Source organism: Pristiophorus japonicus, chromosome 17 (genome assembly GCF_044704955.1).
Source record: "Pristiophorus japonicus isolate sPriJap1 chromosome 17, sPriJap1.hap1, whole genome shotgun sequence".
NCBI classification, from domain to species: Eukaryota; Metazoa; Chordata; class Chondrichthyes; family Pristiophoridae; genus Pristiophorus; species Pristiophorus japonicus.
This window is the reverse complement of record NC_091993.1, coordinates 118,966,481-118,992,973: the sequence shown is the minus strand read 5'-3', so window position 1 is coordinate 118,992,973 and position 26,493 is coordinate 118,966,481. Positions and strand designations below refer to the sequence as shown.

Genomic DNA, 26,493 nt, shown 5'->3' with positions numbered 1-26,493 from the left:
GTGATGGGTGAACGGGACTTGGTGTGAGTTAGGACACGGGCTGCAGTGTTTTGGATGACCTCAAGTTTACATCACAACCTCTTTACGGAACAGTTGGACACAGCAATAGGAAGATGGAAAGGTTGGAATTCTGATGGGATGGGAGCAAATGGGCCAAAGGTTCGTCTAAACCTTTCTTGTAGTTTCGTGATGTACTGACGGAACCAGTAGGGGGCGCCTGATGATGTGTTTCTGACTGGATTTGTTATGGAGCAAAACTGGATTGTGTGTGTGTGTGTGTGTGTTTTTGTATCCAGCCAGGTCTGAGTCATATTATGACCTCCGCACTGACTGCGTGTCCCGGGCTGATGACTGGGGTTTATGATGAAGAATTCTGATTATTGAGGTTTATGTGTCTGGAACAGTGGCGTGGACTTTTGCCTCCATCCTCAGAGTGTGATTGCTCAGTCGGTACTTTCACATTAGATCTGCCTTGTGGTTCGAACCAAGGGTCACATTTTGCAACGACTCACCGGGCGAGCTTGGGAGGCCGTCGGAATCCTCATTAAATATTAATTTTTTTCCCCTCTACTTTGAAAAGAAATACACTTAAAAAGAAAATGATTTCCTTAACAGACACGCAGAGTAAGTAATGACGAAGGAGGGGTACGGTAGGCAAGGGGGTGTTGTGGGAGGTTGTAGTTCTGTGAATGACTGAACGGCTCTGGAGCTGTTGATTTGTGCTTGGAGTTCCAGCAGCCTTCAGTGACCTGGAAATCACCAACCTGAAATCAGAGGCAGGCTTCCGACTGTAAGCTCCAGAGCATGACGCCCACCTGTGTTATGTTTGTCTAAGTGTTTGGTGTGATTAACAGGATTTAAAATCTTTCTTTCCTTGCCTCCTCTACTGCAGTCACTGATTCTTACACAGCTGGCACTGTTTAACGGGGTTAAGAGATGCCCACCCACCTCCACGGAGGTGTGTGGGGGGCCTGACCCATCCACCTCCATGGCACGAACCTGGTATTGCAGTACTTCCAGGAACGGTGCAGTGGCTCTCGGCCTTTTGGCTAAGAGCATTGGCGCAGAGTGATCCTTGATGTGTGCAAGGTGACCTCTGGCGTTTGTGATTTGACAAAGAATTGGAAAGATTGGCTACGAATTTAAAAAAAAAGAGATGTTCCATGGATGCCCTTTCAGTACTGTACTTCACTCAAGTCCTGCTCGAGCCCAGATAGTGAATTGCCAGAAAGCTGTTTGACTGTAGTTACCTCGAGACTTGACTATTCCAACAACGCACTCCTGGCTGACCTCCCACATTCTACCCCATGTAAACTAGAGGTGATCCAAAACTCAGCTGCCCGTGTGCTAACTCGCACCAAGTCCCGCTCACCCATCGCCCTCTGTGCTCGCTGACCTACATTGGCTTCCGGTTATGCAATGCCTCGATTTCAAAATTCTCATCCTTATTTTCAAATCCCTCCATGGCCTCACCACTCGCTATCTCTGTAATCTCCTCCAGCCCCACAACCCCCCCCGAGATGTCTGTGCTCCTTTAATTCGACCCTCTTGAGCATCCCTGATTATAATCGCTCAACCATTGGTAGGCGTGTCTTCTGTTGCCTGGGCCCCAAGCTCTGGAACTCCCTGCCTAAACCTCTCCGCCTCTCTGCCTCTCTTTCCTCCTTCACGATGCTCCTTAAAACAAGCTTTTGGTCATCTGAACTAATCTCTACGTTTTGTGGCTCGGTGTCAAATTTCTTTATCTCATAACACTCCTGAGAAGCGCCTTGGGGCGTTTCATTATGTTAAAGGCGCTATATAAATACAAGTTATATATCACCGTTTCTTCATTGTTGCTGGCTCAGTATGCTAGAACTCCCCATCTCACACCATTGTAGGAGGACCATTAGCACAAGGACTGCAGCAGGTTAATCAGGTGTCCCATGGCCGCTTTAACTTTTCAGGGCGACTAGAGATGGACCATAAATGTCGGCCTTGCCAGCATTGTCCAGATCACAAGAACAGTTTAAAGGAAAGGATCTGCACACAGTAAGTACATGTACAAACTTTTAAAAATGTATTCCTTCACGGGGTGTGGGCATTGCTGGCAAGGCCGGCATTTATTGTCTGTCCCTAATTGCCCTTGAGAAGGTGGTGGTGAGCCAACTGAGTGTCTCGCTGGGCCATTTCAGAGAGCAGTTAAAGAGTCAACCACATTGCTGTGGGTCTGGAGTCACATATAGGCCAGGCCAGGTAAGGGCGGCAGATTTCCTTCCCGAAAAGGCATTAATGAACCAGTTGGGTTTTTACAACAGTCCAGTAGTTTCATGGTCACCATTACTCAAACTAACTCTTTTAAAATTCCAGATTTATTTAATTAACTGAATTAAAAATTGCCCCAGCTGCCGTGGTGGGATTTGAACTCATGTCTCCGCATCATTACTCCAGACCTCTGGATTACTCATCCAGTAACATAACCACTATTCTACCTTACCTGATAATACTAAGTAAAGGACATGTGCAAGGAAAACGATCTGCACACAGTAAGGACCCACACAGCAAGCATGCAATCGGCACACACATGTTTAGAATAATTGCACAGCCATTGATAATGCCATCTCCAATCTCGAGCCTGATGGAGTTCCTCTAATACTTAGTGTGATCGGGGCCCAAGAGAGGCGCGAGTTCAGGGCCAGAAGAGGCGAGGGCCCAGGGGCAGCACGGGCCAGTCCACACTGCTATATGTGCGCGCACTAGGCCCGTGCAACCGAGCTGGTCTCCAGTCGTCTTGGGTAACCCTTGCCACCGGACCAAGACCTAGCTCTGTCAAGCCCGTGTGGTGGCTGGTGTGCAACGGCCACCCCACGTTAAAAAAAATCCACGCACAGGCATCTTCCACCCCCTCAATTGGAGTTTAGGACCTGGAATATTAGATCCTTCATTGAAACACCTGTGAACTCATCACTTTTTGGTGTGGAAATGGGTCATCCTCGTTTCGAGGGACTGCCTATGATGATGATGATGATGAGTGCTAATCCCTCCAATCCAGTGAGGTAAAGGAGTACGCACACAATACAGGGTAAATGCTGAGAGGTTGTTTCCCCTGTCTGGAGAGTCTAGAGCTAGGGGTCTTAGTCTCATGATGAGCATTTAGGCTCAGGTGAGGAGAAAGTTCTCCACTCGGGGTTGTGTGAATCTTTGAATTCTCTACCTCAGAGGGTAATGGATGCTGAGTCGTTGAGTCTATTCAAGGTTGAGATACGTAGATATTTGGGGGTAGAAATTCAAGTCCGCCCGAAACAGGTTGCACCTACCGCTTCTGATGTGTTTTCACCGCCGCGGGGAATGAAGTGGCCCCCTTGAGCGAAATTCCGCTTTTTGGCTTTTTTTCCCGGCAGACCGGAAGTTGGTCATGATGGGGGCAGTAGTGTGGCGGTGAGCACTCTAGAGGGGCAGAGTCTCCAGCCTGGCGCTGATGATGTCATGACGCGTGTGCGTCAACACCTCTCCCTCCTTCACTTAAAGGGGCAGGCCGCTGTGAGCTCTGCGATTAGATTCGTTAGGTCCACTGGGAGGGTTTGGGCCTGGCCAACGGCCTGGCACCCAAGATGAGGTGCCAGGCTGCAGCCCGACCGAACCCGGGGGGGGGGGCAATACTTGTCGAACCGACCTGGCAGTCAGCCGACAAAAAAAACAAAATGGCGGCCGCGGCAGTGCGCCCTCCCCTTGAATAACCCCCGCGGCCATGTCGCACACACGTCGAACACAATGCACCAACGGAAATAGCTGTCGGGGGCACCGCTCGCCGGCCCGAAGATTTTTTTGCCCTGAATTTCGGTGAGGTGTGGGAGATCGGCAGTGCGCGCTTTGGTGACGTACTCAGGAGGGGTCGGCAACAGCGGAGCGGAAGTGGGGACCAGTGGAAAAACCACCTCGGAGAATTTTGCGAGCGGTGGCCGTTCGACCCCCGCTACGTGGCCGCTGCTTTCCAACGGTAACAGGCATTTTCGGGAAGCTGAATTTCAGCCCCTTGGGACTCTCGGGGAATCAAGGGATAAGGAGATCGGGCGGGCAAGTGGAGTTGAGGTCGAAGATCAGCCATGATTGTATTAAATGGCGGAGAAGGCTCAAGAGGCCTTATGGCCTACTCCCGCTCCTAATTCTTATGTCCTTATGCTCTGATAAGGAATCATGTGTAGTCAAGTGGGTAGAAACCCTTTCTGTGGTGTGCTGTCTGCTCTCATTACAGCAAACGACACAATTATTAACCTCTCATTACAATAAACACAGCGGGCCATCAGGTAACGAGATGAACTGACCAACATTCAGATCTTAGCAAACTTTTGTTCCGGTCTATGAAACGAGGGTTTGATCCCTAAAGCCTGTGTACCAGATAGCTGCGATTGGTTCACTATTTGGAGTATTGTCTCCTAATCCTAGGGGTTTAGTACTGTGGTCCCATTTCCTGAGGTGTTTCCCATGAAAATTGCTACAGTACCATTCAGCGCTGCTGCTCAGTTTAATCATCTTCACAGCACAAAGGCACCTAGTGGTACTCTAGTTGTTTCGTATGATGGGAAATGCTTATAATGGGAGATCTGATTTGGCTCTCCATTCGACGGCCTCCTGAGATGCCAAGTGGAGAAATGAGGTGCCTCCCGCCACAGATCTTAGTGAGCAGGTCGATGTGACGTGTTTAGTGGTTCGGGACTCAAGGCCACAGTCGCACTGCGGGCCGTCCCTCACCTTCCAGGTGTGGAGCAGGGGGCCGCATCGTCCGTGCCCCGCGCGGATTGGGTTGAGCGCTCGCTGCCCACTGTCTCCGAGGGAGGTCGAGGCCAGCGACCTCTGCTGTGGGGTCAGTGATGACGGTTCTTTATGTTGCGTGCGTCCCACAATTCCGTCTGTCTGGACAGCGGGTCGATACCGGCCGCGTGAATGTTGGCCGCCGTGTCCCAGAGTGGCACGTTGATGGGCGTGGCTTGTCCACTATAGAAGTGATTGCATTTTTGGAAATAAGTTTACATCTTAAGGAGTTTCGAAAACACGGGAGTGGATCTTTCAAATGGATGTGCAATTTCCCTCGTAGGGATCGGAGTGGGATTGATGGGATTCGGCGTGTTCTTCCTTCTGTTTGGTGTCCTCCTGTATTTTGACAGAGTGCTGCTGGGATTTGGAAACGTGAGTATTCTCCTTTACAAAATGTCTGGGGGTTGAGGAGTTTTCGGGTTGGCAGCTCACAGGAGAATCACAAGAAAGGGCAGAACGGAATGACCTCGGGTGAAGAACAGTGTGACAGTTTTGAATTCCAGGTGAAATCAGAAATCCCGTGTATATAACCGATTAGATTAGTTCTTCGATTTTCCTTTTGTTATTTTGGCTGTACTGAGTTAAGTCAAACACATTCTACAGTAAATATATAACCATGTTTGATCACTGTTAAATCGTCTGTCCATTGTTAAATAAATTAATTTCATGTTATAAATGCGGTCTCACAGTGTTCTACCACATTCGAAGACTGATAAGGAGTTCCTCCAGAGGCAAAATGCCTAATGCCAATTACCGAACGGGATATGGTTTGTTTGCCTGGGGGAATTATTGAAACCGTTCCCAGATTTCAAGACAAAAATATTCGCTCTTGAAGGTTTGGAAGCTGGGGCCCACCCATGGGTATGATCTAACACAAGGGAGATAAAGTAGTCAAGGATAAAATGACCTGAAGATGTAACCTAGGATTACATAAGATATAGGGCACAGAATCAGGCCATTCGGCCCAACCAGTTCATGCCGGCGTTTATGCTCCACTCGAGCCTCCTCCCGTCTTTCCTCATCTAAATCTATCAGCTTAACCCTCTGTTCCCTTCTGCCTCAAATGCTTGTCGAGCCTCCCCTTAAATGCACCTATACTATCGAGGTGGTAATATAATAATGTATTGACGTGGATAGAGAACTGGTTGGCAGACAGGAAGCAGAGAGTCAGAATAAATGGGTCCTTTTCAGAATGGCAGGCAGTGACCAGTGGGGTGCCGCAAGGTTCAGTGCTGGGACCCCAGCTATTTACAATATACATCAATGATTTAGATGAAGGAATTGAATGTAATATCTCCAAGTTTGCAGATGACACTAAGCTGGGTGGCAATGTGAGCTGTGACAAGGATGCTAAGAGACTGCAGGGTGACTTGAACAGGTTAGGTGAGTGGGCAAATGCATGGCAGATGCAGTATAATGTGGATAAATGTGAGGTTATCAACTTTGGGGGCAAAAACAGGAAGACATAATATTATCTGAATGGTGACAGATTAGGAAAAGGGGAGGTGCAACGAGACCTGGGTGTCATGGTACATCATTCATTGAAGTTTGGCATGCAGGTACAGCAGGCGGTGAAGAACGCAAATGGCATGTTGGCCTTCATAGCTGGAGGATTTGAGTATAGGAGCACGGAGGTCTTACTGCAGTTGTACAGAGCCTTAGTGAGGCCACACCTGGAATATTGTGTTAAGTTTTGGTCCCCTAATCTGAGGGCGGACATTCTTGCTATTGAGGGAGTGCAACGAAGGTTCACCAGATTGATTCCCGGGATGGCAGGACTGACATATGAGGAGAGATTGGATCAACTGGGCTTGTATCTACTGGAGTTTAGAAGAATGAAAGGGAATCTCATAGAAACATATAAAATTCTGATGGGATTGGACAGGTTAGAGGCAGGAAGAATGTTCCCAATGTTGGGGAAGTCCAGAACCAGGGGTCACAGTCTAAGAATAAGGGTAAGCCATTTAGGACTGAGATGAGGAGAAACCTCTTCACTCAGAGAGTGGTTAACCTGTGGAATGCTCTACCGCAGAGAGTTGTTGGGGCCAGTTCGTTAGATATATTCAAAAGGGAATTAGATATGGCCCTTGCGGCCAAAGGGGTCAAGGGATTTGGAGAGAAAGCAGGAAAGAGGTACTGAGGTTGAATGATCAGCCATGATCTTATTGAATGGCAGTGCAGGCTCGAAGGGCAGAATGGTCTGCTCCTGCACCTAATTTCTATGTTTCTATGTTTCTATTCGCTTCAACCACCCACTGTGGTAGAGATTTCCACAGACACATCACTTTTTGGGTAAAGACGTTTCTTCTGAATTCCTTTTGGATTTCTTGGTGACGATCTTACATTGATTATTGATGGCCTCTAGTTTTGCTCTTCCCCACAAGTGGAAATATTTTCTCTGCATCCACTCTATCAAAACCTTTCATAAATTTAAAGACCTCTATTAGGTCACCCCTCAGCCTTTTTTCAACGCTGGCATGGACTGGTTGAGCCAAATAGCCTGTTTCTGTGCTGTATATTAGGGGAGAGCAACAGCAGCCAAGTTCATGGCACCGTGGCTGGCTCTGTTGTACAGGAGGGCATAAAAAAGAGTGGGAGAGCGATAGTGATAGGGGATTCAATCATAAGGGGAATAGATAGGCGTTTCTGCGGCCGCAATCGAGAGTCCAGGATGGTATGTTGCCTCCCTGGTGCAAGGGTCAAGGATGTCTCCGAGCGAGTGCAGGACATTCTAAAAAGGGAGGGAGAACAGCCAGTTGTCGTGGTGCACATTGGTACCAACGACATAGGTAAAAAAAGGGATAAGGTCCTACGAGACAAATTTAAGGAGCTAGGAGTTAAATTAAAAAGTAGGACCTCAAAAGTAGTAATCTCGGGATTGCTACCAGTGCCACGTGCTAGTCAGAGTAGGAATCGCAGATGAATACGTGGCTTGAGCAGTGGTGCAACAGGGAGGGATTCAAATTCGTGGGGCATTGGAACAGGTTCTGGGGGAGGTGGGACCAGTACAAACCGGACGGTCTGCACTTGGGCAGGAACAGAACCAATGTCCTAGGGGGAGTGTTTGCTAGTGCTGTTGGTGAAGAGTTAAACTAATATGGCAGGGGGATGGGAACCAGTACAGGGAGACAGAGGGAAACAAAAAGGAGACAAAAACAAAAGACAGAAAAGAGATGAGTAAAAGTGGAGGGCAGAGAAACCAAAGGCAAGAAACAAAAAGGACCACTGAATATAAAAGGGCTGCAGAAGGGGTAAAAACTAAAAATCATGGTTTAAAAACTAGGATGAAAACACTCTACCTAAATGCACGCAGCATTAGAAATAAAGTAAATGAGTTGACGGCACAAATCATTACAAATGGGTATGATTTGGTGGCCATTACAGAGACATGGTTGCAAGGTGGCCAGGACTGGGAATTAAACGTACAGAGGTATCTGACGATTCGGAAAGATAGGCAGGAAGGGAAGGGAGGTGGGGTAGCTCTGTTAATAAGGGATGATATCAGGGCAGTTGTGAGGGATGATATTGGCTCCAATGAACAAAATGTTGAATCATTGTGGGTGGAGATTAGAGATAGTAAGGGGGAAAAGTCACTGGTCGGCGTAGTTTATAGGCCCCCAAATAATAACTTCATGGTGGGGTGGGCAATAATCAAGGGAATAATGGAGGCATGTGAAAAAGGAATGGCAGTAGTTATGGGGGATTTTAACCTACATATCGATTGGTCAAATCAAATCGCAGGGGGTAGCCTGGAGGAGGAATTCATAGAATGCATACGGGATTGTTTCTTAGAACAGTATGTAACAGAGCCTACAAGGGAGCAAGCCATTTTGGATCTGGTCCTGTGTAACGAGACAGGAAAAATAAACGATCTCCTCGTAAAAGATCCTCTCGGAATGAGTGATCACAATATGGTTGAATTTGTAATACAGATTGTGGATGAGGAAGTTGTGTCAGAAACGAGAGTACTATGCTTAAACAAAGGGGACTACAGTGGGATGAGGGCAAAGTTGGCTAAAGTAGACTGGAAACAAGGACTAAACGGTGGCACAATTGAGGAACAGTGGAGGACTTTTAAGGAGCTCTTTCATAATGCGCAACAAAAATATATTCCAGTGAAAAAGAAGGGCGGCAAGAGAAGAGGTAACCAGCCGTGGATAACCAAGGAAATAAAGGAAAGTATCAAATCAAAGACCAATGCGTATAAGGTGGCCAAGGTTAGTGGGAAACTAGAGGATTGGGAAGATTTTAAGCAACAGCAAAGAATGACTAAAAAAGCAATAAAGAAAGGGAAGATAGATTACGAAGGTAAACTTGCGCAAAACATAAAAACAGATAATAAAAGCTTTTACAGATATATAAAACGGAAAAGAGTGACTAAAGTAAATGTTGGTCTCTTAGAAGATGAAAAGGGGGATTTAATAATGGGAAATGTGGAAATGGCTGAGACCTTAAACAATTATTTTGCTTCCGTCTTCACAGTGGAAGACACAAAAACCATGCCAAAAATTGCTGGTCATAGGAATGTGGGAAGGGAGGACCTTGAGATGATCACTATCACTAGGGAGGTAGTGCTGGACAGACTAATGGGATTGAAGGTAGACAAGTCCCCTGGTCCTGATGAAATGCATCCCAGGGTATTAAAAGAGATGGCGGAAGTTATAGCAGATGCATTTGTTATAATCTATCAAAATTCTCTGGACTCTGGGGAGGTACCAGCGGATTGGAGAGCAGCTAATGTAACGCCTCTGTTTAAAAAAGGAGGCAGACAAAAGGCAGGTAACTATAGGCCGGTTAGTTTAACATCTGTAGTGGGGAAAATGCTTGAAACTATCATTAAGGAAGAAATAGTGAGACATCTGGATAGGAATAGTGCAATCAAGCAGACGCAGCATGGATTCATGAAATGGAAATCATGTTTAACTAACTTACTGGAATTCTTTGAGGATATAAAAAGCATGGTGGATAGAGGTGTACCGATGGATGTGGTGTATTTAGATTTCCAAAAGGCATTCGATAAGGTGCCACACAAAAGGTTACTGCAGAAGATAAAGGTATGCAGAGTCAGAGGAAATGTATTAGCATGGATAGAGAATTGGCTGGCGAACAGAAAGCAGAGAGTCGGGATGAATGGGTCCTTTTCCGGTTGGAAATCAGTGGTTAGTGGTGTGCCACAGGGTTCAGTGCTGGGACCACAACTGTTTACAATATACATAGATGACCTAGAGGAGGGGACAGAGTGTAGTGCAACAAAATTTGCAGATGACACAAAGATTAGTGGGAAAGCGGGTTGTGTAGAGGACTCAGAGAGGCTACAAGGAGATTTGGATAGGTTAAGCGAATGGGCTAAGGTTTGGCAGATGGAATACAATGTCGGAAAGTGTGAGGTCATCCACCTTGGGAAAAAAACCAGTAAAAGGGAATATTATTTGAATGGGGAAAAATTACAACATGCTGTGGTGCAGAGGGACCTGGGGGTCCTTGTGCATGAATCCCAAAAGGTTAGTTTGCAGGTGCAGCAGGTAATCAGGAAGGCAAATGGAATGTTGGACTTCATTACGAAAGGGATGGAGTACAAAAGCAGGGAGGTGTTGCTGCAACTGTATAAGGTATTGGTAAGGCCGCACCTGGAGTACTGCGTGCAGTTTTGGTCACCTTACTTAAGGAAGGATATAATAGCTTTGGAAGGGGTAGAGAGACGATTCACTAGGCTGATTCGAGAAATGAGGGGGTTAACTTATGATGATAGATTGAGTAGACTGGGTCTTTACTCTTTGGAGTTCAGAAGGATGAGGGGTGATCTTATAGAAACATTTAAAATCATGAAAGGGATAGACAAGATAGAGGCAGAGAGGTTGTTTCCATTGGTGGGGGAGACTAGAACTAGGGGGCACAGCCTCAAAATATGGAGGAGCCAATTTAAAATCCAGTTGAGAAGGAATTTCTTCTCCCAGAGGGTTGTGAATCTGTGGAATTCTCTGCCCAAGGAAGCAGTTGAGGCTGGCTCATTGAATGTTTTCAAGTCAAAGATAGATCGATTTTTAAGCAATAAGGGAATTAAGGGTTACGGGGAGAGGGCGGGTAAGTGGAGCTGAGTCCATGACCAGATCAGCCATGATCTTGTTGAATGGCGGAGCAGGCTCGAGGAGCTAGATGGCCTACTCCTGTTCCTAATTCTTATGTTCTTATGTTCTTATATCTAATGTAATCCTACACACAGGCCGGAATTTTCTCCGAGTTGCTCCCATTCCGTCAGAAATGCGACAGAAACTCCCCTCGCGTGCGTAAACGGGGTTTCCGTCTCACTTCCGCAACGTTACAGCGATGGAGCTGGACCAGGAAATTCCTAGCCATAGGTGTCTAAATAATGATATAATTAAAAGATACAGGGTAACTCTTTTAGCCGTCCCCGTTCTGTGGGGACTTCACCTCTCAGATCATTTTGTGGCGTGGAACCTCTCCTGGGCCTGATTAGATTCACTTCGTATAAACTTGGAGATTATTAGAATACAGCGACTTGGAAACAGTTCTTGAAACAAGGGTCGAAGGTCAGTCAAATGCAAATCCTTTAAAAATCCGTGCACGTTATCCCTGATTACCCCATTCTAAATATTCACTAATCTCATCCATTAGTTTTCCCGCAAAGTCTATAAATCTTCAGGAAAGATTAGCCATGAAATATGATCAGTGCTTCTGTAATGTATGAAATGATACAATGAACTCCGTACTGTGAGCCAGTGACCAGGTGTAACCTGGTCAGTCTTTAATGGCTTCCAGAAGTGAAGATACAAAGGTGAAGTTCAGGTTATATACCGGGCCCAGCACGAGTTTACCTATGACCCTAGGACCGCCGACAGTAGTGCCCCCTGGTGGTGGGCATACCTGATGTACATACATTACAGTTTCATAGAATCGTACAGCACAGAAGGAGGCCATTCGGCTCATCTTGTCTGTACCAGCTCTTTGGTAGAGCTATTGAATTAGTCTCACGCCCCTGGTCTTTCCTCAGAGATAGGGAGGGGCAATTTGTAAACAAGAATGAGAATTTTGAAATCAAGACGTTGTTTAACTGGGAGCCAATCCAGTTAGTCTCACTCCCGCACTCTTTCTCCATATTCCTGCAATTTTCTTCTCCTTCGAGTATTTATCCAATTCCCTTTTCAAGTATAGTATCGATGCCTTTAAGGGGAGGCTAGACAAGTGTATGAGGGAAGGGAATAGAGTGTTATTTAGAGGAGGAAAGATGGGAGGAGGCTCGAGTGGAGCATAAACGCTAGCATGGACTGGTTGGGCCGAATTGCCTGTTTCTGTGCTGTATATCCCGTGTAATCCTATGTACTTATCGAGTTCCCTTTTGAAAATTACCACTGAACCTGCTTCCACCGTCCTTTCAGGCAGTGCATTCCAGATCATCGCAACTCGCTTCTTAAAAATATTCTCCTCATCTCCGCCCTGTTTCTTTTGCCAGTTATCGTAAATCTGTGCCATTTGGTTACTGACCCTCTTGCTAATGAAAACAGTTTCTCCCTATCTTTTCTATCAAAACCCCCAGGTAATTTTGAACACCTCTACTAAATCTTCCCCTAACCTTCACTGCTCTAAAGAAAACAATCTCAGTTTCTCTAGTCTCTTCACTAATCTTTGGTACCATTCTTGTAAATGTCCTAGAATCATAGCATCATAGAATAGTACAGCACAGAAGGAGGCCATTCGGCCCATCCAGTCTGCACCGGCTCTATCAAAGAGCAATCCAGTTAGTCCCACCCCCCCGCTCTTTCCCCATAACCCTGCAATTTTTTCTCCTTCAAATACTTATCCAATTCCCTTTTGAAGGCTACTACTATTGAATCTGTATCCACCACCCTATCAGACAGTGCAGGCCAAATCCTAACCACTCGTTGTGTAAGAATGTTTTTCCTCATGTCGCCTGTGGTTCTTTTGCAATCAGCTTAAATCTGTTCCCTCTCATTATCGACCCTTCAGCCATTGGAACCAGTTTCTCTTTATCTACTCGGTCTAAACCCTTCATGATTATAAGCACCTCCATCAAATCTTCTCTTAGCCTTCTCTGCTCCAAGGAGAACAACACCAGCTTCTCCAGTCCATCCATGTATCAGTAATCCCTCATCCCTGGAACCTTTCTAGTAAATCTCTGCTGTAGCCTTTCCAAAGCCTTCATGTCCTTCCTAAGGTGCGGTGCCTAGAATTGGACGCGACAATCCAGCTCTGAGTTTGCTCTGAGTTTTGTTTTGCTTTTCTTCGGCCTGCTCAGATCCTCTTTGTTTCTGGCCTTCCCTTCATCATGGGGCTGCAGAACACGCTTCGATTCTTCTTCCAGTGGCAGAAGCGAAAAGGCTCGAGCTTCTTCCTGGGCGGAATTCTGCTGGTGCTGCTCCGGTGGCCTGTGGTCGGCATGCTTTGTGAAAGCTACGGATTTTTTCTACTCTTCAAGTAAGACTCATTTCTATTAGACATGCTTGGGTTGTGGGGGGGGGGGTGGGGGATGGCTGTTAGATGGCCCAGAATTTGCTGCCAAAATCACGGCGAGGTGAACGGCGTTATTGACGTGTAAATCGGCCAGCAACTTGCGGCGAGGAAGCGATACCCCGTGAATTGCGAATCGCCGCAAGTTGCTAGGCGATTTGTGCCACTCTGCTGCTAGCCTCGTGAAATCAGCAGCTCGCCCTCAATCTTCCCGTGAGTTTCATGGATTCGCTGCGTTTGCCCATTAAACGTGCCGTAGAAAGCCAGGGCTGGCATTTAACAGCATAAGTACCTTGTAAGTGACCAGGTTTATGTTCCTGCAATGTCAGTCAACTTCTCCAGCCCAGAAAGGGAACAATTTAAACCATGGAGTTTCATTCCTATACGTAGTAAATTTTTAGTGATTTATAAAATGTTATTTTCTTTAAGGTTTTTCTTTCTCTCCTTTCTTTCTATCTTTCTCTCTTTCTATTTTCTATCTTTCTATCTTTCTTTCTCTTTCCATGTTTAATTTAACTCAAATTCACCTTCCTTCTTCGTTGTTCCTCTGGTTTTCTATCTTTAAATCTGCGATGGAGATAGACGGTTGGTCTCCCATCGTTCCCTGAGGTCCCAGATGCCCCGTTGCCCTCGCTGCGCTGTTATCCGTGCGCACTTCCAGCAACTTACAGGGCAAAAACATTTTGAGCAGGAGGGTGAGAGAAAAGATCTAACTAACTGGGCAAGGTGCCCGCTCCAGCAAAATCTGGGCCAATGTTGTATTTCTTACATCGGTCTTGGAGGGTGATGTATTAACTTCTTTTCTAATTCATTCACAGAATGCTGGCATTTATTGCCTTCAATTTATTGAGAAGGTGGCAATGAGCTGCCTTCTTGAACTGCAGAAGGCAGTTAAGAGTCAACCACATCGCTGTGGGTCTGGAGTCACATATGGACCAGACCAGGTGAGGGCGGCAGATTTCCTTCCCTAAAGGACATCAGTGAACCAGATGGGTTTTTACAACAATCCAGTAGTTTATGGTCACCATTACTGATACTAGCTTTTTATTTCAGATTTATTTAATTAACTGAATTCAAATCCCCCCAGCTGCCGTGATGGGATTTGAACTCACGTCTCCGGATCATTAGTCCAGGTCTTGTGATTACTGATCCAGTAACAGAACCACTATGCTCCATCTGAACTCTGACTGCCTCAGTGTGGATCAGAATATTCGCAGAGAGGCTCGAGCCTGGTCATTAAACATGCGCATGTAGATCCAACATATCACATGCCTGCATATAATTAGACATGAATGGTAGTGCAGTGGTTACGTTATGGGTTTAGTAATCTAGTAGAACGGTGGGTTCACAATCGCACCAGGGCAGTTTCAGAATTTAAATTCAGTGAAAAAGAAATCTGGAAAATAAAACCTGGTGTCAGTAACCGTGACCATGAAGCTATTGGGTTGACTAAAAACCCATCTGGTTCATTAATGCCCTTTAGGGAAGGAAATCTGCTGTCCTTACCCGATCACTTCTTGGCCTTTTGGCTAAGATCATGCGTAACTGACCTGACAGGGGAGTAACCATGACCAGAAAGTGGTTCTCCCTGGATCAGGAAGGTGGTTCTCCTATGCTTTTTGGAAATAGGAGGTGGGTGGGGGGCTTGCCCTGTCCACTTCCATGGAGATGGGTGGGGGATGCCCCATCCAACTCCATGCACGAACCTGGTATTGCAGTACTTCCAGGAACGGTGCAGCCTTGGCTCTAGGCCTTTTGGCTAAGAGCAAAATCATTGGCGCAGAGTGATCTTTGTTTGGGCGCAAGGTGACCTTTGGCGTTTATGATCTGACAAGTTGATCTGACAAAGAATTGGAAAGATTGGCAACGAATTAAAAAAAAAATCTGTTCTTATCAGTTTAATATCCCCTATGGGGACATGATATTGAATTGATTTTTGGACAGGGAGCTGGGTCAGCGGCTTGCCCTGGTATTGCAATACTTCCAGGAACGGTGCAACTTCGCCTCTCGGCCTTTTGGTTAAGATCAAGTGTAAATTGCGCAAAGTTATCTTTGGTGCTGGAGTTGATCTGGCAAGAATTGGCAAAAAAAAAATATATGATCAGGGAGATGGAACAGGGGCTTGCCCCATCCACTCCATGCACTGACCTGGTATTGCAGTGCTTCCAGGAACGGTGCAGTTTCCCCACTCGGCCTTTTGGCTAAGATCAAATGTAGTAGCGCAAAGTGATCTTTGGCGCTGGAGTTGATCTGACAAGAATGAAAAAAAAATGCGACTCCAGACCCACACCGTGTACTGTATAGTGACACATGTAATGTCATTTGTTGAATGTACTACAATGTATCCCGTATTGTACCGAATTGTACTTGAAATGAAAAGCAAGGAAATGTATCGAACGGAACTGCCGTCAGCACCCAAATGTAGTGTATGGGATTGCTGACCGCAGCTAAATGTACTGAACTGCTTTTGAATGTACTGTACAAATTTTTATATGAATAAAGCATATTTTGAAATAAAAAAAGACTCCAGACCCACAGCAATGTGGTTGGCACTTAACTGCCCTCTGGAATTAGATAGTTTTCACAACCCCCTCAGGACAACTGATATTGCCCACATCCTGAGATTGAAAATAAATCTGTTTATAGACATAGAAAACACAAAATGTCTAAAAAAAAAACAATATTCAATTTAATTAAACCTTCCCAATATGCAACTGTTTTCCCAGGAGCACTCTCCCACTTGTATCGGAATTTCTCTCCATGATTCCAGTCCTGGGATCAATCTTTACACTACCCGGACTCAGTACGGTAAGACACTCCTCAGCTCTTTCCCCTCGTTTTGTGTTTGTTTTCGACGTGTCAGCCTATTTCGGAGCTGTCAATGACAGACCGCAGCTTTGGGATTTGCATATGCACCTGTGCGTGCGCCAAACCCCAAAGTTGCGGTCAGTTTCAAAGGCAGAATGACGGCAAATGCTACCAGTTCACCTTCGTCCTGACCGCAGATTCTCTGTCTCACGGCTGTAATGCTTCCCAAAGGAACATGTTCCCAGTAAAACACAACAGTGTTGATTTCATTAAACACGATTGTTTTGAGTTTTGATCTGTATTCACTATCAGTATAGTTGTAACTCATGCCTTTTCATCCTTAAATTGAAGATTCTGTGTGTATGTTTAATGTTAATGTGTCTGATAAATATTAATGAAGGACCCTATTAAGATTCAGGGAGAACTGGCCACAATGATGTGACCGAAAGTGAGGACTGAGAGTTGTACTGATGTTTGAAATGGTGATTTAATACTGTTAAAGTTGTACTTGTTGTCATTATATTGGTGAGGGATTACAGTTACGTGGATAGACTGGAGAAGCTGTACTAGTTCTCCTTGGAGCAGAGAAGGCTAAGAGGAGATTAAACATAAGAACATAAGCACATAAGAAATAGGAGCAGGAGTAGACCATTCGGCCCCTCGAGCCTGCTCTGCCATTTAATAAGATGAATGCTGATCTGATCATGGACTCAGCTCCACTTCCCTGCCCGCTCCCCATAACCCTTTATTCCCTTATTGCTCAAAAATCTGTCTATCTCCGTCTTAAATATATTCAATGACCCAGCCTCCACAGCTCTCTGGGGCAGACAATTCCACAAATTTACAACTCTGAGAGAAGAAATTCCTCCTCATCTCAGTTTTAAATTGGTGGCCCCTTATTCTGAGACTATGCTCCCCAGTTTTAGTTTCCCCTATGAGTGGAAATATCCTCTCTGCATCTACTTTATCGAGCCACCTCATTATCTTATATGTTTCGATAAGATCACCTCTCCTTCTCCTGAACTTCAATGAGTATAGGTTAAACCTATCTTCATAAATCAAACCCCTCATTTCCAGAATCAACCTAGTGAACCTTCTCTGAACAGCCTCCAATGCAAGTATATCCTTCCTTAAATAAGGAGACCAAAACTGTATGCAGTACTCCAGATTTAGCCTCACCAATACCCTGTACAGTTGTAGCAGGACTTCTCTGCTTTTATACTCTATCCCCCTTGCAATAAAGGACAACATTCCATTTGCCTTCCTGATTACTTGCTGTACCTGCATACTAACTTTTTGTGTTTCATGCACAAGGACCCCCAGGTCCCTCTGTACTGCAACATTTAGCAATTTTTCTCCATTTAAATTAGAATTTGCTTTTCTATTTTTTTCTGCCAAGGTGGATAACTTCACATTTTCCCACATTGTACTCCATCTGCCTCATTTTTGCCCACTCACTTAGCCTGTTTGCTTTCCCACCCATCTTTGCAGATTTTTTGTGTCCTCCTCACAATGAGCTTTTCCACCCATTTTTGTATTATCAGCAAACTTGGTTACATTACACGCGGTCCCTTCATCCAAGTCATTAATATAGATTGTAAATAGTTGAGGCCCCAGCACTGATCCCTGCGGTACCCCACTAGTCACTGTTTGCCAACCAGAATGTGACCTGTTTATCTTGACTCTCTGTTAGTTAGCCAATCCTCTATCCATGCAAATATATTACCCCCAACCCCATGAACTTTTATCTTGTGCAGTAACCTTTTATGTGGCACCTTATCGAATGCCTTCTGGAAATCCAAAAACACTACATCCACTGGTTCCCCCTTATCCACCCTGCACGTTACATCCTCAAAGAACTCCAACAAATTTGTCCAACACGATTTTCCTTTCATACAACCAAGCTGACTATGCTTGATTGAATCATGCTTTTCCAAATGACTTGCTACTGCTTTCTTAATAATGGACTCTAGCATTTTCCCAACGACAGGAGTTAGGCTATCTGATCTATTGTATTTCTGCTTTTTGTCTGCTTCTTTATTTAAATAGGGGCGTTAAATTTGCGGTTTTCCAAGCAACTGGGACCTCCTCAGAATCCAGGGAATTTTGATAACTTACAACCAATGAATCCACTATTTCTGCAGCCACTTCTTTTAGGGCCTAGGATGCAAACCATCAGGTCCAGGGGAGTTGTTCACCTTTAGTCCCATTATTTTACCGACAGTGATTGTTCCTCCCTCCCTATAGCCCCTTGATTATCCACTATTGGAATGCTTTAGTGTCTTCTACCGTGAAGACCGATACAAAATATTTGTTCTATGTCTTGCCATTTCCCTGTTCCCCATTATTAATTCCTCCGTCTCATCCTCTAGGGGACCAACATTTACTTTAGCCATTCTTTTCCTTTTTATGTACCTGTAGAAACTCTTACTATCTGTTTTTATATTTTGTGCTAATTTACTTTCATAATCTATCTTCCCGCTCTTTATAATTTTTGTTGTCGTTCTTTGCTGGCTTTTAAAAGTTTCCCAATCCTCTGGCCTCCCACTAGTCTCGGCCACACATTGTATGCCCTTGTTTTCAATTTGATACCATTCCTTATTTCCATAGTTAGCCACGGATGGTTATCCCTTCTCTTACAATCTTTCCTTCTCATTGGGTGAGAGTTATGAAATATCTCCTTAAATGTCTGCCACTGCTCATCAACCGTCCCACACTTTAATCTATTTTCCCAGTCCACTTTAGCCAACTCTACCCTCATACCTTTGTAGTCTCCTTTATTTAAGCTTCGGACACTGGTTTGAGATCCAACTTTCTCACACTCCAACTGAATTTGAAATTCAATCATGCTTTAGTCATTCATTCCTAGAAGTTCCTTTATCAGGAGATCATTTATCACTGTTAGGGGGACTATAGACTACGCCCACCAGTGACCTTTTTCACATTATTCCTTATCTGCACCCTAACTGATTCTACATCTTGATCTTCTGAGCTAATATTGTTTCTCACTAATGCACTGATCTCATTCTTTAGTAACATAAGAACAGAATGCTGCATGCATTCAGATAAAGAGCTTTTAAATTTGTTTTTTTGGATAGAGGTGTTCAAAATCATGAAAAAAAGAAAGAAAGGCTTGCATTTATATAGCTCCTTTCATGACCACTGGACGTCGCAAAGCGCTTTACAGCCAATTAAATACTTTTGGAGTGTAGTCACTGTTGTAATGTGGAAAACATGGCAGCCAACTTGGGCACAGCAAATTCCCACAAACAGCAACGTGATAATGATCAGATATACTGTTATTTGAGCGATAAATATTGGCACCAGGAATAACTCCCCTGCTCTTCTTCAAAATAGTGCCTTGGGCCCTTTTACAGCCACCTCGGTTTAAAGTCTCATCTGAAAAACGGCACCTCCGACAGTGCAGCACTCCCTCAGCATTGCACTGGGAGTGTCAGTTTAGATTTTCTGTGCTCAATCCCTGGATTGGGACTTGAACCCACAACCTTCTGACTCACAGGCGAGTGTGCTACTGCACTGAGCCACAGCTGACACTGGTAAAAGGTTTATGAAGGGTGCATGAAGGGTTAGATACTTACGAAGGGTTTCGATCGAGTAAATAAAGAGGAAACTGTTTCCATTGGCTCAAGGGTCGCTATTGAGCAAGCACAGATTTAAGATGATTGGCAAAAGACCCTGAAGCGACATAAGAAGAGACTTTGTTATGCAACAAGTGGTTAGAATCTGGAATGCAGTGCCTAATGGGGTGGTGGATACAGATTTAAAAGTAGCTTACAAAAGAGAATTGGATAAATAGTTGAAGGAGAAAGAATTGCAGGGATATGGGGAAAGAGCGGGGGGAGTGGGACTGACTGGATTGTTCTTCGAAAGAGTCGGCGCAGACTCGATGGGCCGAATGGCCTCCTTCTATGATTCTATGAATAAATGTGTCCCCTTTAATAGTGAGCTTGATAATATTCTGCTCCACTCCTACCTGGAATATTAATCCAATGTCTCACTGCCGTGCATCATCGATATTAATATTAAAGCTGCTCCCACACAAGTATTAAGCAATTGCAAGCCAAGAAAGGAGGCAGGCAATTTTTTTAAAGCATCGACTATTAAATAAAATATGGAGATCCCAGCCTGATTTCAGCCCACAGGCATAATTGGATAGGGATTTGGTTGCTGCAGTGGGTTAGCGGCACTCTGCCTTTACATCTCTGGGATCTAATTTTAGATCACACCAATTGGATGAACGCTCCTCCTGCCCCTCCCCCCACCCCAAAACCAGATATTGAGAAAGGAAAGAAAGTAAGACTTGTGAGAACATAAGCATTAGGAGCAGGAGCAGGAGTAAAACCGAGTTGAGAAGGAATTTCTTCTCTCAGAGGGTTGTGAATCTCTGCCCAAGGAAGCAGTTGAGGCTAGCTCATTGAATGTATTCAAGTCACAGATAGATAAGATTTTTAACCAATAAGGGAATTAAGGGTTATGGAGAGCGGGCGGGTAAGTGGAGCTGAGTCCATGGCCAGATCAGCCATGATCTTGTTGAATGGCGGAGCAGGCTCGAGGGGCTAGATGGCCTACTCCTGTTCCTAATTTTTGTGTTCTTATGTTCTTATGTAGGCCATTCGGCCATTCGGCCATTGTGCCCGCTCCGTCATTCAATGAGATCAAGGCTGATCTTACACCTCAGCTCCACTTTCCAGCCCTATCCCCATATCCCTTGATCCCCTTTAATATCCCAAAATCTATTGATCTCTGTCTTGAATATACTCAATGACTGAGCCTCCACAGCCCTCTGGGGTAGAGAATTCCAAAGATTCACCACCCTCTGAGTGAAGAATTTTCTTCTCATCTCAGTCCTAAATGGCCGACCCCTTATTCTGAGACACTGACCCTGGTTCTAGAGTCCCCAGCCAGAGGAAACATTCTCCCTGCATCTACCCTGTCAAGCCCTGTAAGAATGTTGTATGTTTCAATGAGATCACCCATCATTCTTCCAAACTCTAGAGAATATAGGCCTAGTCTACTCAATTTATATGGCGCCTTTCATGGTCTCAGGATGTCCTAACCCGCTTTATAACCAATGTAATACGTTTTGAAGTATAGTCGCTGTTCTAATGTAGGAAATAGGGCAGAAAATTTGCACACGGCAAGCTACCACAAACAGCGATGAGATAAATGGTCAGACAATCTGTTTTATTGCATTTGGGTTCGGGTTATGGTGTTGGTTAAGGGATAAGTTCTGGCCAGGACATCGGGGTAAAAACCCCTGCTCTTATTCACAATAGTGCCATGGAATCTTTTACTCCACCTGTGAATGAGGATCCTGGGCTCAGAGTCAGAAGGTTGTGGGTTCCAGTCCCACTCCAGAGACCTGCGTACAAAAATCTAGGCTGATGCTCCAGGCATCTAGGCAGTGCTGAGGGAGCGCTGCACTGTCAGAGGTGCCGTCTTTCAGATGAGATGTTAAACCGAGGTCCCGCCTGCCCCCTCAGGTAGACAGAAAAGATCCCGTGGCACTATTTCAAAGAAGAACAGGGGAGTTCTCCCCGGTGGCCTGGCCAAATATTTCCCCTCAATCAACATAACAAAAACAAATTATCTGGTCATTATCACACTGCTGTTTTTGGGAGCTTGCTGTGCACAAATTGGTTGCCGCGTTTCCTGCATTACAACAGTGACTACACTTCAAAGCAAGTACTTAATTGGCTGTAAAACACTTTGGGATGGCCTGAGGTCGTGAATGGTGCAAGTCTTTCGCTCTTCCTTTATTCAAGCGCCACTTCAGAATCTTGATCACAATTTAAGACTGACAGTTCAATGCAATACTAAGGGAGTGCTGCACTGTAGAAGGTGCCATCTTTTGAATAAGATGTTTGGCTGAGGCTAGTGTGTTTTTTTAATGTAAACTGCCTCTCTATCAGAAACGGGTGAGGGCCTAGAAAATGCAAAGCTATTCTTTCCCCATTGAATTTTCCAGCTCCTCTAAATTTCCTCAGTGCTGCAGAGTGCTAATATCATTGTGTGTGTTCCAATAAGGTTTGCGTCAAAGAAACATTCAGTGGATAATATAGCAGCAATTCTCCTCAGGGATTATTTCAAATGATAAAAAAAACCCTGGTAGAAGATTGCTCAAACCTCCTTTTTATAATATCGATACAACAGGATCTTTTATTGAGGATGTGGTAAACCAATCTGCTTTCATACTCCGAGACCATTGCTGCCCACAAGTCGCTTAATAACCATCAACAAGGTTTAAAGCAACACTATATTAAAGAGCTCGAAGTCATACTGTACAATAACCTTTATTTATATACGTTGGGTTGTGTGTATTTATTATACAGAGTTCTAAACAAAGGCAAAGAAGTATTCCCAACACTATTAAACATTAATAGAATGATGGAAAATTATGGCACAGAAGGAGGCCATTCGGCCCATCGTGTCCGTGCCGGTCGAAAAAGAGCTACCCAGCCTATCTCACCTTTCAGCTCTGGGTCCGTAGCCCTGTAGGTTACGGTTCTTTAAGTGCACATCCAAGTACCTTTTAAATGTAGTGAGGGTTTCTGCCTCTACCACCCTTTCAGGCAGTGAGTTCCAGACCCCCACCACCCTCTGGGTGAAGAAACGTTTCCTCATCTCCCCTCTAAACCTTCTACCAACTACTTTAAATCTATGACCCTCAGGCCATATGTAAAGAAAGAATAAACATGCGATTATATAACACCTTTCACGATCTCAGGACAGCGTAAAGCGTTTCATAGAAACATAGAAACATAGAAAATAGGTGCAGGAGTAGGCCATTCGGCCCTTCGAGCCTTCGAGCCTGCATCACCATTCAATATGATCATGGCTGATCAAGCACTTTAGTACCTCATTCCTGCCTTCTCTCCATACCCCTTGATCCCTTTAGCCGTAAGGGCCACATCTAACTCCCTTTTGAATATATCTAATGCACTGGCCCCAACAACTCTCTGCGGTAGAGAATTCCACAGGTTAACCACTCTCTGAGTGAAGAAGTTTCTCCTCATCTCAGTCCTAAATGGCTTACCCATTATCCTTAGACTGTGACCCCTGGTTCTGGACTTCCCCAACATCGAGAACATTCTTCCTGCATCTAACCTGTCCAATCCCATCAGAATGTTATATGTTTCTATGATCTCCTCTCATTCTTCTAAATTCCATTGAATATAAGCCTAGCCGATCCAGTCTTTCTTCATATGTCTGTCCTGCCATCCCGGAAATCAGTCTGGTGAACCTTTGCTGCACTCCCTCAATAGCAAGAATGTCCTTCCTCAGATTAGGAGACCATAACAATATTCAAGGTGTGGCCTCACCAAGGCCCTGTACAACTGCAGTAAGACAATGAAGTACTTTTGAAGTGCAGTCACTGTTATAATGTAGGGAAACATGACAGCCAATTTACGCAGAGCAAGGTTCCACAAACAGCAACGTGATAAATGACCAGGTAATCAGTTTTAATAATGTTGGTTGAGGAATAACTGTTGGCCAGATACCCGAAGAACTCCCCTGCACTTCTTCAAAAAGTACCATGGAAGCTTTTACATCCACCTCCAACAGCAGAGGGGATCTTGGCTAAACATCTTATTCCCAAGATGGCACCTTCTACAGTGCAGCACTACATTAGAATTGAAGTGTCAACCGAGATGTTGTGACCATAAAACACCGTGGTGTAGACTGGGTGATTCAGTAAACTAACTGGCATATTGGTTTTTCACCCCTGTGACCTGGGTTTTGAACCCAACCCTTTCTTTCTGCTAGCTGTGGGTGCCCTACATGCAATCTCAAGGCAGTTCCCAATTCACAGGGGAGCCCACATCATAAAACCAGTCCTCAATTGGGCACCGAATTGACACTCTTCAATGGTTCAATGTTGTGAAATGGGTGCGGGGCCATCATCATCATAGGCAGTCCCTCGACATCGCGGAAGATTTGCTTCCACTCCAAAATGAGTTCTCAGGTGACTGTACAGTCCAATATGGGAATTACAGTCTCTGTCACAGGTGGGACAGACAGTGGTTAAGGGAAAGGGTGGGTGGGGAGTCTGGTTTGCCGCACGCTCCTTCCGCTGCCTGCGCTTGTCCTCCGCATGCTCTCGGCGACAAGACTCGAGGTGCTCAGCGCCCTCCCGGATGCTCTTCCTCCATTTAGGGCAGTCTTTGGCCAGGGACTCCCAGGTGTCGGTGGGGATGTTGCACTTTATCAAGGAGGCTTTGAGGGTGTCCTTGAAATGTTTCCTCTGCTCATCTGGGGCTCGCCTGCCGTGTAAGGAGTTCCGAGTGGAGCGCCTGCTTTGGGAGTCTCGTGGCGGGCATGTGGACGATGTGGTCCGCCCAACGGAGCTGGTCGAGTGTGGTCAGTGCTTCGATGCTGGGGATGTTGGCCTGAGCGAGAACACTGACGTTGGTGCGTCTACCCTCCCAATGGATTTGCAGGATCTTGCATTTAAGGAAAAGGGAACAGAATATGATCAGTCTCCAAGTTGTAACTGATGGGGAGGGGAGATAGCAGACAGACAAGAACCTGGTCAACTTTGAGTCCTCATCATCGCTGCTTGTTTTTTTCCCCCTAGGTGTTGAAAAGATTTAGTGAGCAAGGCTCTTTGGTATGAAGACCAACCAGGGAACTATGAAGCTGAATAAGTTGAAGAAAAAAACTGATTAAACCTGTTGTAAATACAGCTTCACTGCACCATATTCTGAACTGGGCCAAGATTATACACAAACTGGACATTGTTCCTGCCCAAGGTTACAGTTGACGGACCCATCAATTGCTGCTTTTTCACCCAGCACCCCTGTGCTCGCTGACCTACATTGGCTCCCGGTCTACCAACGCCTCGATTTCACGCTTCTCATCCCTGTTTTCAAATCCCTCCATGGCACCGCTCACTCCCACCGCCTCACTATCTCTGTAACCTACTCCGGCCCCACAACCCTCCGAGATCTCTGAGCTCCTCTAATTCTGGCCCCTTGCGCATCCCCAGATTATCATTGTTTCACCGTTGGTGGCCGTGCCTTCAGCTCTTTAGGCCCCAAGCTCTGGAACTCCCTCCCTAAACCTCTCCGCCTCTCTACCTCTCTCTCCTTTAAGATGTTCCTTAAAACCTACCTCTTTAACCAAGCCTTTGGCCCTCTGTCCTAATATCTCCTTATGTGGCTCGGTGTCAATTTCTGTCTGTTGGTACTCCTGTGAAGCATCTTGGGACGTTTTACTACATTAAAGGCGCTATATAAATACAAGTTGTTGTTGTTGTTGCTCTCTTATGGAGAAACTTATTATTGATCTTTTGTCTCCATTTCCTTCTCTCCTGTCTTTTATCCAACCTTTCCCTTTGCAAGCTTGTCTACAAGCTTCTCCACCACTATTGATCATCTTCGGAGGTGAGGAACTGGGATAGCTCAAACTGCAGCTGGCAGACCAGCTCCCTCTCCTCATTTGAGGCAAAGTCATTGGCCATGTTTTAAATCTGTTTCAATTAAACAGAGTGGCTGATTCACCCGACAATCTGACTTGGTATAGAATGTCCATCAGAATGCTTGTTTGTGATTCAGGTTTTGACTCAATTCTTTTTTTTTATTGAACTATACCTGATAAATTTCATTCTCTGTGTGTGTGTACTTCTGTGCCCATGTGTCTTATAACATAAGTCATTGAAAGTTGGCATGCAGGTACAGCAGGCGGTGAAGAAGGCAAATGGTATGTTGGCCTTCATAACTAGTGGATCTGTGTATAGGAGCAGGAAGGTCTTACTGCAGTTGTACAGGGCCTTGGTGAGGCCTCACCTGGAATATTGTGTTCAGTTTTACGTTAGGACCGAGATGAGGAGAAACTTCTTCACAGAGAATTGTGAACCTGTGGAATTCTCTACCTCAGAGAGTTGTTGAGACCAGTTCGTTAGATATATTGAAGAGGGAGTTAGATATGACCCTTATGGTTAAAGGGATCAAGGGGTATGGAGAGAAAGCAGGAATGGGGTACTGAGGTGAATGATCAGCCATGATCTTATTGAATAGTGGTGCAGGCTCGAAGGGCCGAATAGAAACATAGAAACATAGAAAATAGGTGCAGGAGCAGGCCATTCGGCCCTTCGAGCCTGCACCACCATTCAATATGATCATGGCTGATCATGCAACTTTAGTACCTCATTCCTGCTTTCTCTCCATACCCCTTGATCCCCCTAGTAGAAAGGACTATAGCTAACTCCTTTTTGAATATATTTAGTGAATTGGCCTCAACAACTTTCTGTGGTAGGGAATTCCACAGGTTCACAATTATCTGAGTGAAGAAGTTTCTCCTCATCTCAGTCCTAAATGGCTTACCCCTTATCCTTAGACTGTGACCCCTGTTTTTGGACTTCCCCAACATCGGGAACATTCTTCCTGC

At 45.2% G+C, this 26,493-nt stretch overlaps 1 protein-coding gene, 1 non-coding gene and 1 pseudogene across 2 annotated transcripts; all 3 read left to right on the top strand.

Annotated features, from left to right (window-relative positions):
• Nucleotides 1-599: 599 nt before the first annotated feature.
• LOC139228297 (vesicle transport protein GOT1B-like) lies at nt 600-24,721 on the top strand. Its single transcript, XM_070859475.1, has 5 exons — nt 600-624; nt 5,072-5,163; nt 13,064-13,242; nt 16,002-16,083; nt 24,683-24,721. The coding sequence occupies exons 1-5, from the start codon at nt 600-602 to the stop codon at nt 24,719-24,721; spliced, it is 417 nt and encodes a 138-aa protein (XP_070715576.1).
• Nucleotides 14,785-15,018, top strand: LOC139228445 (U2 spliceosomal RNA; annotated as a pseudogene).
• On the top strand, nt 15,275-15,460 carry LOC139228441 (U2 spliceosomal RNA). The gene has a single exon (XR_011587570.1). It is a non-coding gene; the product is annotated as a U2 spliceosomal RNA (small nuclear RNA).
• Nucleotides 24,722-26,493: the final 1,772 nt, after the last annotated feature.

Coding starts and splice junctions, on each gene's coding strand:
- LOC139228297 (XM_070859475.1), top strand. CDS start 600: ATGATTTCCTTAACAGACACGCAGA. Junction 13,243..16,001: donor GGATTTTTTCTACTCTTCAA/GTAAGACTCATT, acceptor CTGTTTTCCCAG/GAGCACTCTCCCACTTGTAT. Junction 16,084..24,682: donor CACTACCCGGACTCAGTACG/GTAAGACACTCC, acceptor TTTTCCCCCTAG/GTGTTGAAAAGATTTAGTGA.